General features: G+C 41.3%; 2 protein-coding genes across 3 annotated transcripts in view; both read right to left on the bottom strand.

The window, feature by feature from the left end:
- LOC113819897 (mucin-22-like) overlaps nucleotides 1-338 on the bottom strand; it is a 3,208-nt gene extending 2,870 nt beyond the window's left edge. Inside the window, exon 1 of the mRNA XM_070137467.1 lies at nucleotides 257-338. Coding sequence (XP_069993568.1) covers nucleotides 257-338 — 82 coding nt within the window. The remainder of the gene's footprint in view (nucleotides 1-256) is intronic.
- Nucleotides 339-9,398: 9,060 nt separating this feature from the next.
- The window catches only part of LOC113810264 (ADP ribosylation factor-like 1), a 24,736-nt gene continuing 20,406 nt past the window's right edge, over nucleotides 9,399-13,728 (bottom strand). For both annotated transcript variants that reach the window (XM_027361977.2, XM_027361985.2), the window contains exon 4: nucleotides 9,399-11,344. In XM_027361977.2, the coding sequence (XP_027217778.1) occupies nucleotides 11,135-11,344 (210 nt within the window). In that variant the 3' untranslated portion in view covers nucleotides 9,399-11,134. The remainder of the gene's footprint in view (nucleotides 11,345-13,728) is intronic.

Below are 13,728 nucleotides of genomic sequence, written 5' to 3'. Positions count from 1 at the left end.
TGGATGAATGGAAGGAAGTTAGGAAGGAAAGATGGATGAATGGATGGACAGATGGATGGAAGAATGGACGTGTGCACGTGTCTTCTTTCACATCTTTCTGTGACTGATTGGTGCTGCTGAAAGACAAACAAAGCATCTTCATGTTAAGTTAAACCCTTTGCAAGACACACACAGCAAACCACCAGAATGAAAGTGAACTGAGGAATACCAAATGTTGGCTGCTAGAGACATTGCTTTAGCAGTTTAAAAAATATACAATTTTCCTGCTCATAAAGCTCAGCAAGTCTAATAGCATGCAAGTATGTACTAGCAATGTACCACTTGTAATTGGACAGCATTGTGTTTAGTAATTCATAAAAATATGGAAGTAACACTGTGAAATGTCATAATCAAATTGCCCTTCATTTCAGTAGATGGCAAAATGTTCATAAAAATAGAAGAAAAAAATAGAACCATCTGCATGTGATCTATGTAAAAACAAGATATCAGAAAATGTAGATTTAATGCAAACACAAAATCATCTAGGCATTCTGGTGACTTTAACATCACATTACGCACATTACTGTATATAATCATTTTTTTCTATAAACCATAAGGTTGAAATCATCAACAAAAGTAGCAAGGAATAAGTTGTGAATACAAGTGATATGGGATTCACTTGTCATGAACTATTATATATTATAAAATGTTTTTGCACCTTAAATTTTGTTTAAATATTAAGAGATTGATCACAACTGGTCTTCTCTGAAGAGCAAATAATTTAGCCATCAGTTAGATTTACTTGAGAGAATTCTATTTACATAAATATTTTGAACTATACACCTGAAGGAATAACGATATTTACCTGCACTCAATTGTGTACACATTTCAAATTTCAATGTAAATATTTTTTTTTTTTTTTACATTAACTTCATATGTTACACATATTTTTCTTATGAAAACATATTACTTTATTTTGCACATTTTACGCATAAATATAATATAAATATAAAGTTTCATCATCAATGTTCTGTAGAATATATGTCTAGCTTAGATGTTTAATAGTTAATGGTTAAAAAGCAAAATTAATGTGCAAGACATCGACGATCATATAGCACTATAGGAAAGTATATTAAAGGGGGGTGAAGGATGATAGTTGCTATGCATCAACTATCTAGAGTAATATTGAAAGGCTTAAGATGGGTAAAGGAGTTGACGTGTGAATGGGCTATGGTGGGTCTAGGTAAGGTAATTACGTAAGGGATTCACGTGTGTATCCAGGAGGGAGTGGAAGGGATAGAGGGGATGGAGGGAGGGATAATATACATGTAGTTGGAGCTGAGGGGGATGGGTTGTGCTGGGAGGGAGTAATGGTTAATGGTTAAGATAAATGTGCTAGACATCTAAGATCATATAGCACTATAGGAAGGTATAGTAAAGGGGGATGTCAGGTGATAGTTGTTATGTGTCAACTATCTAGAATTGTGTTGAAAGGTTGAAGATGAGGGAAAAGATTATGGTGGTTTAGGTAAGGGAGTTAGATCAAGTGAAGGATATTTATGCGTCTGAAGAAGGAGAACAGGTAGTCGAGGCAGAAGCTGTGGGATTCAGTAAGGATGTCTGATATGTTGGGAGGTCGGTGAAGGGAGGATAGGTGTGGAAAAGCAGAGGTACGTGCTGTATTAAAGCGTGGACAGGATAAGAGAATGTGTGGGACTGAAAGAGGGATGTTACATAGAGGACATAGGGGCGGGTCTGAGCGTGACATCAGATGGGCATGTGTTAGGCGAGTGTGGCCAATACGTAATCGTGCGAGGGCCGTCTCCCAACGTCTGTTTTTGTGAAATGGAGCTGACCAAGAGGAGATTGGTGGTTTTACGGTATGTAATTTATTGTTGTGGAGTCTTGGCCAAAAAGATTGCCATCGGGTATACAAGTAGGTCTTAAAGTGGGGGTAGTAATCTGTAGCTGGAATATGTGAGAAGCGTTGTTGAGGTGATGTGGACATTGCGGCATATCGTGCAAGAGTATCTGCCTGTTCATTGCCAGGGATTCCAACATGGCTGGGTACCCAGCAAAATCTGACAGATTTGTGACGTGTGGATAGATAGAACAACCAGTTCTGGATCTTACAGACAAGGGGATTGATCGAGTGCATAGACTTTATGAGGGTTAAAGAGTTACGGGAGTCAGTAAAAATGGTAAAAGAGGAAGAGGTGGATGAGAATATGCGTCTTAAGGCAAAAAGGAGTGCATATAGTTCTGTAGTAAGGACACTAGATTCAGGAGGGAGGGTGTATTTGAAAGTGCAATTTGAGAATGTTACTGCGAATCCAGCTCCTGAGATGGATTTGGAACCGTCAGTGTAAACATGAATGCTGGAGGAATGAATGGAGACATGGTCAAGGAAATGAGTGAGAAGGATAGAGGGGGGGATATCTGATTTTGGTGGGTCAGGGAAAACTGAGGAGCAAATACAGGGGTTAGGTACATCCCATGGAGGAATGGAATGGACAGACAGTGGGAGAAGTCGGAGATGAGGGAAGGGAGAATGGGAGAGGAGGGTATCCATGCGTACGGGGAGAGGAGTTGGTAAACGTGGAGAAGAGGTAAAGGTATGAAGTAAGGATTGTGGAATAGTTAGTTTGGTAAGGGAAAATTGGTGAAATCGAGCATAGCATCGGAGAGAGAGAAGGGCTCGACGTCAAGAGAGGGACGGCATGCCTGATTCAGTATATGGGCTCTCAAGTGGAGAGGAGCAGAAGGCGCCTAGGGCTAAGCGGAGACCGCTGTGGTGGATTGTATCAAGGTGAGCAAGAAGAGAGGTTGAGGCAGAGGAGTGGATATGGCATCCATAATCTAGAGTGGAGAGAATCAAAGTAACATGAAGATGGAGGAGAGTTTTGCGATCTGAGCCCCAGGAGATATGTGAAAGAGTTTGTAAGATTCGGAGGCGACGTTGAGCTTTTTCTTTGATGCACAAGATATGGTCTCGCCAGGACAATTTGGAATCAAATATAACGCCTAGGAATTTGCCAGAAGAACGGTATTGGAGTGGAGCATTATATAAGAAGAGTGGGGGTTTGGGGACCGTACGTGAACGAGAGAAAAGGATGGGGAAAGATTTAGAGGTAGAGAAGCGAAAGCCATGGTTGGTGGCCCAAGAAGTTACTGATGTTATTGCAGACTGAAGGAATTGACAGAGATCTGGTATGGATGTGTCAGATGCATAGATGGTTAAGTCATCAACATACAGTGATGCTCTGGCTCCTGGTGGTAGGACTGAGACTATGTCATTTACAGCAAGAAGGAATAAAGTGGTACTAAGCACACTTCCTTGTGGGACGCCTTCGAATTGAGGAAAGGATGATGACGTGGAAGAGGCAATCTTGACCTGGAAAGTACGTTTAGAAAGGAAGGATTTAATGAAAACGCCCATGTTTCCACGTAAACCTAGGGAGAACAATTGTTGGAAGATATGGTATCGCCATGTGGTGTCATATGTTTTTTCTAGATCAAAGAATATGGCTAATACAGATTCATGGCGTGCAAATGTCGATGTAATGTGTCTCGAAATGGACAAGTGGGTCTGCTGTACTTCGGGCACGTCGGAAAGGAGAAGGGGAAAGGAGATTTTGAGATTCTAGGTACCACATTAAACGGAAGTTAACCATTCGTTCTAGTAGTTTGCACAAGCAGCTAGTTAGAGCTATGGGGCGGTAATCTTGGGGTAGGGTACCTGATTTATTGGGTTTTAAGAAAGGTAGGATAAGAGCATCTCGCCAATGAGAAGGAAAATTTCCTGATGTCCTTATGTGGTTGAAAATAGTTAAAAGGAAGGATAGAGAGGGAGATGGGAGGTGTCGGAGCATACGATAGTGAATACCATCAGGGCCTCCATGAGTGTTGCGGCACGACTGTAATGCAGCGTTGAGTTCAGAAGAAAAAGGAGCATTATAGGACTCATCAGAGGATAAGGTGAAGGTAATAGGGGTGTGTTCCTTGATGGCTTTAATGGAAGAAAATTGTGGGGAAAGGTGAGAGCCACTGCTGACCTGGCTGAAATAGTTGCCCAGTTCATTAGCTACTTCGACAGGCTCAGAGATGAGAATATCTCGAATATGGAGGACGGGTGCAGGATGGGGGGGATGTTTGCCTGATAATTTATGGATCCGTCGCCAAACAGCTGAAATAGATGTAGAAGATGTAATTGAGGAAACATAATTTTGCCAGCTATTTGTTTTGCTGTTTTTAATTGTACGGCGAAGATGGGCAGATGCTCTTTTAAAGGAAATAAGGGCTGATAGCTGGTGAAGGGTGCTTCGTTGGTAGCGATAGCTGTTCCAGGCTGCTCATTTTAAGCGAAGCGCTTTGGTGCAATCAGAATTCCACCATGGAACACATTTAGAGGTATAGGGTCTTGAAGTTCGAGGAATGGCTGTATAGGCAGCTCTTAGGATCGTGGTTGTAAAACAATGTAGCATATCTGAAATGGACGGTAAGGGGGGTGGAGGGATAGGTATAGTAGAGAGTGAAGTGAAAGTATGCCAGTCAGCTCGATCAAAGCACCAGCGTGGAGGATTAGGAAGTGGTACATATGAAGTAGGAGAAAGGAGTATTGGGAAGTGGTCTAGAACTGACCAATGAAAATCTAGATGTAAAGTAGGAGAGCACAGAGAAAGGTCAAGGCATGAAAAGGATTGTGTGCGCATGTCAAAGTGTGTGGGGCGATCTGAATTAAGAATAATTTGTGAAGAGGAAGCGTTCTAGAGATCGGCCTCGGGAGTTGGTTGTAGAGTCACCCCGCAGAGTGTGGCGGCAGTTGAAATCACCAACTATGAGGAAAGGTGGTTGGAGTTGGGAAATTAGAGTCTCAAAGGCAGTAAAGTCAATGGGATGGGATGGGGAGAAGTAGACTGAAATCACTGTGATCCAGCGGCGAAGAAAGATGCGAATAGCTGTGCACGGGACAGAAGTTTGTATGGGAGGTATGACATAAGGTGTTTTATGATGGATAAGTATAGACGAGACATAAAGAGAGTGTGGGGAAGAGATAAAATGGTAATTGGGAATTGGAATAGGAGGGTGTGTGAGGAGAGTCTCTTGGAGGCAGACAATAGATGGATTATAAGAAGCAAGGATATGACGTAGGTCTGATCTATGAGAGCGGAAACCGCGAATATTCCAATGTAGGAGAGCTATATCCTAGTTGATTTACGAATGATAACGCAAGTACGTGTTGGGGAATTTGAAGGGGAAGGAGCTAGGGGGTGTAAAGGAGGGATATTAGGAGGTAGGGAATCTGGAGAAGGGCATTGTTGTGCCATGAGTGATTCTCGTGTGTATCCGGGAGGGAGTGCAAAGGATAGAGGGGATGGGGGGGGGGGGGGAATGTGCCTATAGTTGGGGTTGAAGGGGGTGGGTTGTGTTGGGAGGGAGTAGATGTGTGGGGAGTATTAGTGTTAGGAGGATGAATATCGGAAGGATGGATAGTTGGAGTTAAAGGGGATGTGTTGTCTTGGGAGGGATTAGGAGGAAGGGGTGTAGGGGTGCAGTGAGTAAGAGGGGGATGCATATCAGGAGGATGGATATCAATGGTGGACGGGATTGAGGGGGTTAGGTTGTGTTGAGAGGGAGTAGGAGGAAGGGGTGTAGGGGGAATATTAGTAGGAGGGGTATGAATATCGGCAACCACTTTAAGTGTGGAAGGAGCATGAGTTATGGGATCTTGTCTCTCAAGCATATAGCTTTGAATGTCATCCATTGTTTCTGCAGTGGAGTTTGTTGGAGTGTTTTGTGAGAAGGTAATTGTTTCTGCAATGGAATTGGTTGGAGAGTTTTGTGGAATAAAGGTTTTCTTATGAGGGGGGGGAGGGGAGGAGACTGGTGTCTCAGGAACGAAGGTATAGGTAGGTGGAGGTGATTGTGCTGTAGGGGAAGAAGGGTTAGAACGTTTAGTCTGTCTACTGCGGGTAGTGCGGGGAGGGAGAGGGGTTGGTGTTGGGGCTGTAGTTGAGATAGGAGCTGTGGTTGAGATTGGGGTGTCTGGGTTTAGAGTGGCAAAGGAATTGGTCTGAGGGATGTAGAATGTAGAAGTGGAAATGGGGACATTTTGGGGTGGAGGGGGAGGGGCTGAGCGAATGATGTTACTAGAATATGGAGTATGAGAGAAACCTTGTCGACGTGCTTCCTGTCTGGCTACACGTAAAGTGAGACCATTTTTGTATCTGAGAGTTGCTACCTCAGATTCAAACTTCTAAGTGGGACAGCCTCTATAAAATACATAATGGGGGCCACCGCAGTTAGCACATGTTCGTGTTTGTGCTGAGCAGCTTGATCGATTATGACCAGGTTGGGCACATATGGGGCATCGGTCTGTGGAACGGCAATGTTTGGCAGGATGTCCAAAGCACCAATAGTTTTGACATTGACGGGGAGGGGGTTGGTATGGTCGAACAGGGAGGGATTGTCCACCAATGTAGATACACAAGGGAAGGTCATGTGTACGGAAAGTAATTTTGGCAATATTGGTCGGATTTTTTCGTTGACCTTTAGGAGGAATGGTGTAGCAATGTACTGATTTCACATCTTGGTCTTTGAGGTATCCTAATAAGTCTTCTCCACAGTCTGACCAATCTTTGGTATCGACTGGGCAGTTTGCTTGGGAGAGAGAGACAGTTCCGGTACAGGTATTAAGGGTTGGAAAAGGTGATGCAGGAATGGGGTTGCCAGAATGATCAGTTAAATTTGATAGAGCTATAGATTCAGTTTCTAATCTGACTGTTACCAGACGGGAGCGATCGCGTCTGGTATAGAAAGGGACTCTGCCTACTAGTTTTTGGAGGCATTGTTGAAAGAGAAGAGTGTTGCCTGAGTAACGAGCTGTAGCAGGGATCACGAAAAATCGGTCACATTTAGCTGGGCTAAACAGAGTATTTAAGATATCTGTAGGGTTGGTGGTGGTGGATGGTCGGGGACGTGTGGAAGAGGGAGTATTACGGAATGATGGAGAATAAGGTTGCAAGGTAATAATAAGGGAGGATTGGTTGTTTGATGAAGGTAGCAGGGGTAGTTGAATTTGAGGAAGTTGGGTGGGTAAGAATGTCTTCTGGAGATTGATTCTCTGCTTGGGTGGGTAATGCACTAGTAGACATTGAGGAGTGGGTAGTAGTTTCAGTGTTTGGAGCCGTGGTCAAAGGAGAGCCTGGGTAGGGGCTATTTGATAAAGGGGCTAGCCTCATAGCCTCTAATAAAGGGATTACATTTTCATTACTGGTCATGGGGAACCTGGATTATGTAAATAGGCCTAAACAGTCCACCTCCTTTCGATGCTGAAGGTAAGGGCTAGATTAGTCGGGAGTACCGTGCCCATAGTTCCCGCAGGCCGTTCAGGACTGGCACTAGGTCAGCCTTTCATCCTCTCAGCACGGCTCTCACACCTTAGGAAGTAGATAGTAGAAGTGGATGGAGAAGAGACGGAAACAAAAGCTGGAGAGGGAAAAGACCATGCAAAATTAGTTGAGTCGAGGGCTGAGGCCCTAGGCAGGGGAGATCCCTGTATTGGGTCTCAGTCTTCATCTCCTAAGCCCCCCCACGACAACAACGGGCAAGGGATTGGGGGTGTGGGAAGGAGTAGGAGGAAGTAGTATAGGTGGAATATGAGTAGGAGGATGGGTATCAGGAGGATGGATATCGGCAGTAGTTGGAGCTGAGGGGGATGGGCTGTGGTGGGAGTAGGAGGAAGGGGTGTTGGGGGAATATGAGTAAGAGGAGGATGGATATTGGCAGTCACTTAAAGTGTGGAGGGAACATGAATTGTGGAATTGTGTGTCTCAATCATATAGATTCTGCATTGGAGTTGGTTGGAGAGTTTTGTCAGACAAAAGTTTTCTTATGAGAATGTGCATGCTTGTGCAAAGCTGTTTGATCGTTTATGGCTTTGTTGGGCACATAGGAGGCATCAGTCTGTGTAATGGGTGTGTTTGGCAGGATGTCAAAAACACCAACAGTTTTGACATTGACAGGAAGTTGGTATGGTCGAACAGGGAGGGATTGTCCACCAATGTAGATACAAAAGGGAAGGTCATGTGTACGGAAAGTAATTTTGGCAATATTGGTGGGTTTCTTTCAGTGACCTCTAGGAGGAATGGAGTAACACTGTACTGATATCACATTACAGTCTTTGAGGCAGCCGTGTAAGTATTCTCCACTATCTGACCAATCGATATCCATAGGGCAACTTGGTGGGGAGACAGAGCCAGTTCTATTACAAGTATTAAGATTTGGATGAGGTTCTGCATGAATGGGGTTGCCAGAGACATCAGTTACATCTGATAATGCTATAGCTTCACTTCCAGATGTAACTGTAACGAGACAGGAACAATCGGGTCAGGTACAGAAAGGGACTCTGGCCACTTGCTTTGGAGATATTGTTGAAAGAGAAGAGTGTTGCCTGAGTAGGGAGCCGTAGGGGGATTACGAAAAATCGATCCCATTTGGCTGGGCTAAATAGAGTATTTAAGATATTTGTAGAGTTGGGGGTGGTAGAAGGATGGGAATGCATGGAAGATGGAGTATTGTTGAGGGGGGGTAGTACTACAAAGAGATGAAGAATGAAGCTGTAAGATAGTAATAAGGGAAGATGGGGTGATTGATGAAGGTTGTGGGGGTAGAGGTGATGAAGTTGAGGAACTTCGGAGTAGGAATGTCTTCTGGAGATTGAGTGCACTATTAGGCATTGAGGAGTGGGTATTAGTTGTAGTATTCAGAGTCATGGTCAAAGGAGAGCCTGGGGTTGGGGAGTGGGGAGAGTTTGAATTGGTGGGGCTATTTGACGAAGGGACAAGCCTCATTGCCCCTAATACGGGTATCACATCTACATTACTGGCCATGGGAAGTCTTGACTATGCTGGCGAAATAAACAGTCCATCCCTCAGGGTCCCCTTGAGGGTTAAGGGCTAGACAACTTAAACAGTAGAATACCGTGCCCATGGTTCCCTCAGGCTGTTCAGGACTGGCACAAAATCAGCCTTTCATCCTTTCGGCACAGCTCTTACACCTTAGGAAGTAGATAGTAGAAGGGATTGGAGAAGGGACAGAAAGAAAAGAGCTGGAGGGAGAAAAACCCATGCAAAATCAGTTGAGTCGAGGGCTGCAGCCCAAGGCAGGGGAGACCCCTGCAATGGGTCTTAGTCCCCGTGTCCTATGCCCCCCCCTATGACAACAGCAGGCAAGGGATTGGGGGGATCTAGCTTAGATTGCATTACAATAACTTAATACATAAATGATGTGATTAAGCACAATATATGGTTAGATATTGAAACTAAATCTTTCTGTTTTCTTTTGTCATACTTTTTAAAAGAACTGTAATCATTCCAACCATAGAACATATTCACAGGAATGAACTTATGATACAAATATTCACATTTTCCTTTTTTAATTTTCCATATTACAAACGCTTAACTTAATTAAATTACATAGTTGCTCTTGAATGTCAAGTTTTATATGTACACTAAAAAAGAATTCATTGAGAGCAGGATAGAAACAAGGACATTCGAGCCAATGAGTCCACAACAAAGTTTCTGTGGCCATTTCCTTAAGAGTTTGAATTGTTCCAACATGACATAAAAGTAGAAACCTAATTCTCCAAGTGTTTACAACTGTAACTTGTTCACTACATAAAAGCATTAGACCTCAGGACACACGTTCATAACCGTTGGATTGAATATTTAACAAAATTAACTTAACCCCATGCTAATTGTATGGACTGTTCCTGGACTTTACACATTTAGGATCAATGATAAATTAATCACTCTGTACTGTTTTAGTAGTAATATGGAATCCAGTAAATATGACATAAAAGCACCAGAGAACACTAAGAAAACATGAAGATAAGTGAACCCACCTAAAAGAGTTAAATGTAAAAAATCTACAGTCAAATGTATATTTCAGATTTTACTGATAATGAACGTTAACCTTAGTCTGGATTCACTACCATATCAAATAAAAAAATTAAAGAATCACAGAATTTCAATTATTTTTCTTTCCTTTTATTCTTTCTTTTTTCTATTTTGTTCCCACAATTACATTCTGAAAGATGAACCAAGTGATTAATTTAAATAACTCCTGAAAAGAATAAAATAAAGAAAAAGAAACCTAGCTCACACCATCAAGGAAACATTATTGGGAAAGTAGTTTGTTCTCACATACAACAAATGCTTTGCTGTTTTATTTGGAATATGAGATGCATTTTTCAAGAGCAGCAGCCAAAAGATGTGAATACATTTCCCAGTCACTTCACACCAATGGAATAAAGTAGTGGAAAGAAACAGTAACTGTTATAAGGGTCTAACTTAAGAGTACTATGACCTAATTCCACCTGTAAATAGAGTAACAAGAGTACTGACTTGTACATTGGTCTTAAAAAGTATACTTTGTAACTCACATGAGAAGAAATATGAAGGATATCAGGATTTGGCAAAAGACTAATGATCTAACCTAATTCAACAAACTATGTTCTCGTCTAACTTAACTGAACTAAATCACTTCACTTTCAGGATGTGAAACCATTCTATAGAACACATTAGCTCCCTCCATCAGTACAAGGGAAAAAATCAATTGAGCTACTACTGTCACAGTATGAGGTGAATGGGTTTGTGTGCCTGTTAGCATAATCTACACAACTGACAAAATCACATACAAATATTTCTGAAATATAGTTGACTTCTGCAATTTGACAATTCCTGTTACAATATATCATAAGTGAGAGTAGATGTCATTTTTCAAACTGACAAGATCGTCATTGTTTCTAGTTTCTGTTGTCTTACATCCCTTTGATAAGAAAGATATTCCCTTAGATATAAAATCATGTACACATCGTATCATGTTTGCAGAGATCCACTTTCACACACATAAAAAGTGAAAACCACAAGTGTCCCAAACTAATCAGACTGAATCTTTTCCCTGGAACCCATGACATCAAAAGTTATTATTAACTGCAACATTCAGAATACTGGGATATTTACCTTCATTTTTTTTAAAGTTGTAAGAGTTCATCATGGTGTCAAAGATCCAAGATCCATCAGTTTAGCTAGGGTTGACAACCTCACGCACACACTACACTGTTCCCTGTACTCTCGCTATACCACAAGTCTCCTCATTTTCTACTGGCTAGTGCATTGGCTAACCAATCCATTGACTGATCTAGCCCTTCTCCCTTGATGGCAGAAGTCTTGAATATCTGGAAGGTTCGTGTCTTGAGAGCATCTAGACCAAGGGCCGAATGAACCTCAGCAACTGTCATCGCTCCTTCCATGTCCTGCTTGTTGGCTAACACCACTAGGATTGCTGATTTTAATTCTTCTTCCTGTGATTTTAAAAAAGGTATATATTAATTCATATGTAAGTATCAATTCTTCAGAGAATATATATATTTATATATCTGTATACTAAATACTTATGTAGAGTAAATCTACATTTTTAGCAGACTTTAAGGTTTGGTTTCCTGCAGTTTTTGCTGTGTGGTGAAGTACCTCTCCCAAATAGCAAAACCTGTGATATCCAGTCATTACAGGCACTCCGCCAACCATTTTTTACACATGCAAAACTCACTTATCCAACTGGCTAGTCACCTGCAGGCTATGAGGGAGTGCAAACTGTGCTGTTTGCACTCTCATATTATCCACACCACCATAGTCAAAGCCATTTCACAAAATATTTTGTCGCCTTAAGCACTCTCAGTCACTTTCTATGTATGTATCTATGTAGAGACGAACAGTGTGAATTGTACTATTTGCACCACAAGCTTTATCTGCAATATTAATGGAAATGAAACAAAAGCCCATTCCAAAATGTCATCTCCCTGACCTTCAGCTGAAACTCTCAAGATATCAAGTTCCATCGGCCCACAGCCAGATTTATTTTCTCAAGATGGCATGTTTACGTCACCCGCCCCTCAAGCCAGATTTTTTCATGATGTGATATCACCTCATCCAGATTGAAGGGGTTAAAGTCACCACCACTTTACAAAACTGCTGGCTCTAACCTTTAAAACTAGAAGTTCAGTATTGAATAATTTTATCATTACATGTATACTGATAATAAAATATTACTGAACCTTTATCCTCTGCAGTAAACCCAATGCCACTAGGACTGTTCACTGTAGCATTGTTTTGTGAAATGCCTCAACACCTATGCTGCATTCGGAACTGCTCGTCTATCTCGACCAGACCAGTTGGATGAGATGTTTTGACCGTTCAGAACCTCCACTATCTCGTCTCGGACAAGTAGTCTAGCTTGTCCAACTCACCCTCCTGCGAAGGTGGGCAAGCAGGACGAGATGATGTCACAATAGATTTTGTATGTAAACATTGACAGTTGCAGGTAACCACAAGATATTGGTGGGTAATTTTATGACCCTTAATTGGTGTTATCAAAGGATATTTTTGTGTTTGTCAGTTGCAAGTAAGTTAAATATGCATCAAATGAGTTACAAAACCTATGCAGCGTGTAAAATAAAGACACCGGTATGATAAAAAAGTGAATGTTTACATTCGAGCCGGTTGCATTCTGGGCAGAAAGGGTCTTGGAGGTTCCGAAAATGGCCCACTTGTCCTGCTGGTCCTGGACAAGATGTCTGGACAAGCAAGACAAGCAGTTCCGAACGCAGCACTAGATGGTTCCAAAAGTGCATAGCCACCAAGGTGTCACACCTCCTAACCTCACATGATTTCACTTTTCCTTAATTTTCAGGGAAGACTTTTTTTTCTGATCAATGCTACCATACCAATGCTGTTATCATCATTATAGACATTACAATTATTATAATATTATTAACATTAAAAACAGTAATGCAAGATAATGGAAAATTATTTTTAAAAAAGAAAAAAAAAAGAAAAAAAAACGTAAGATAGGTAGTACTGGTAAGCTACTCATTGGTCACAAAGTACTTGTGGAGCCATCTATGTGTACAGGTAATTAATAAACTAAACTCACAGTGGGCATGACATGTCTGTACATGCAATCCCCAGTTGCAGTAGGTGACAAGCATTTATAAATATCATGCTGCCAAGGGGGACTTCATTCATTCAAAATAAGTTGAAAAATACATCTAGATATTTCTTTATCTGAATTCTGTTAATTCATATCAGAAACAAAATAAAGTATCTTTGTTTCTTTTTTATGCACACCCTTACTAACACTTTAAGTCATATGTCTTCTTTACTTAAGTTAACCCTATGGTCATCCCTGTCACTAAGGAGTTATGAATATGATACAAAGTGACACTGGGAAGGCATAAAACCTAGGTTATGAGCAATGATTTCTGGACTACCTAACTGAGAGCATCTTTGATTCCCTAACAATTTTCTTTTTTTACAGATATATAAATAACAAAACCCAGTATTTCCAATGTGTCTCAGTAATATATCTGGACTTTAAGATATATTACAGAGCATTCATAGATACTTGATTTTATTTCATTTCTAAACATGAATTCACAAACAAAAATAGATGACAGGGTATCGTGATAAGATAAGATTACACATTGACTTTCTGAAGCCAAGTAATTAATTCTTAATTCAATCCTAATATTCATTTTACTTGAGCACAAGGATCTTCTGAAGTAGACCTGAAATTTGGCGAATCTAGCGAGAAATAAGGAATTTTATGCATGATGTAATATACATAATCTAAACTCCACAGAATGAAACAAAAAATTCTGATATGATACCCTAATAAAAATTTATTCAT

The sequence above is a fragment of the Penaeus vannamei genome, chromosome 23 (genome assembly GCF_042767895.1).
Source record: "Penaeus vannamei isolate JL-2024 chromosome 23, ASM4276789v1, whole genome shotgun sequence".
NCBI lineage: Eukaryota > Metazoa > Arthropoda > Malacostraca > Decapoda > Penaeidae > Penaeus > Penaeus vannamei.
Note: the sequence above shows the minus strand (reverse complement) of the source record. Positions and strands in the feature narration are given on the sequence as shown.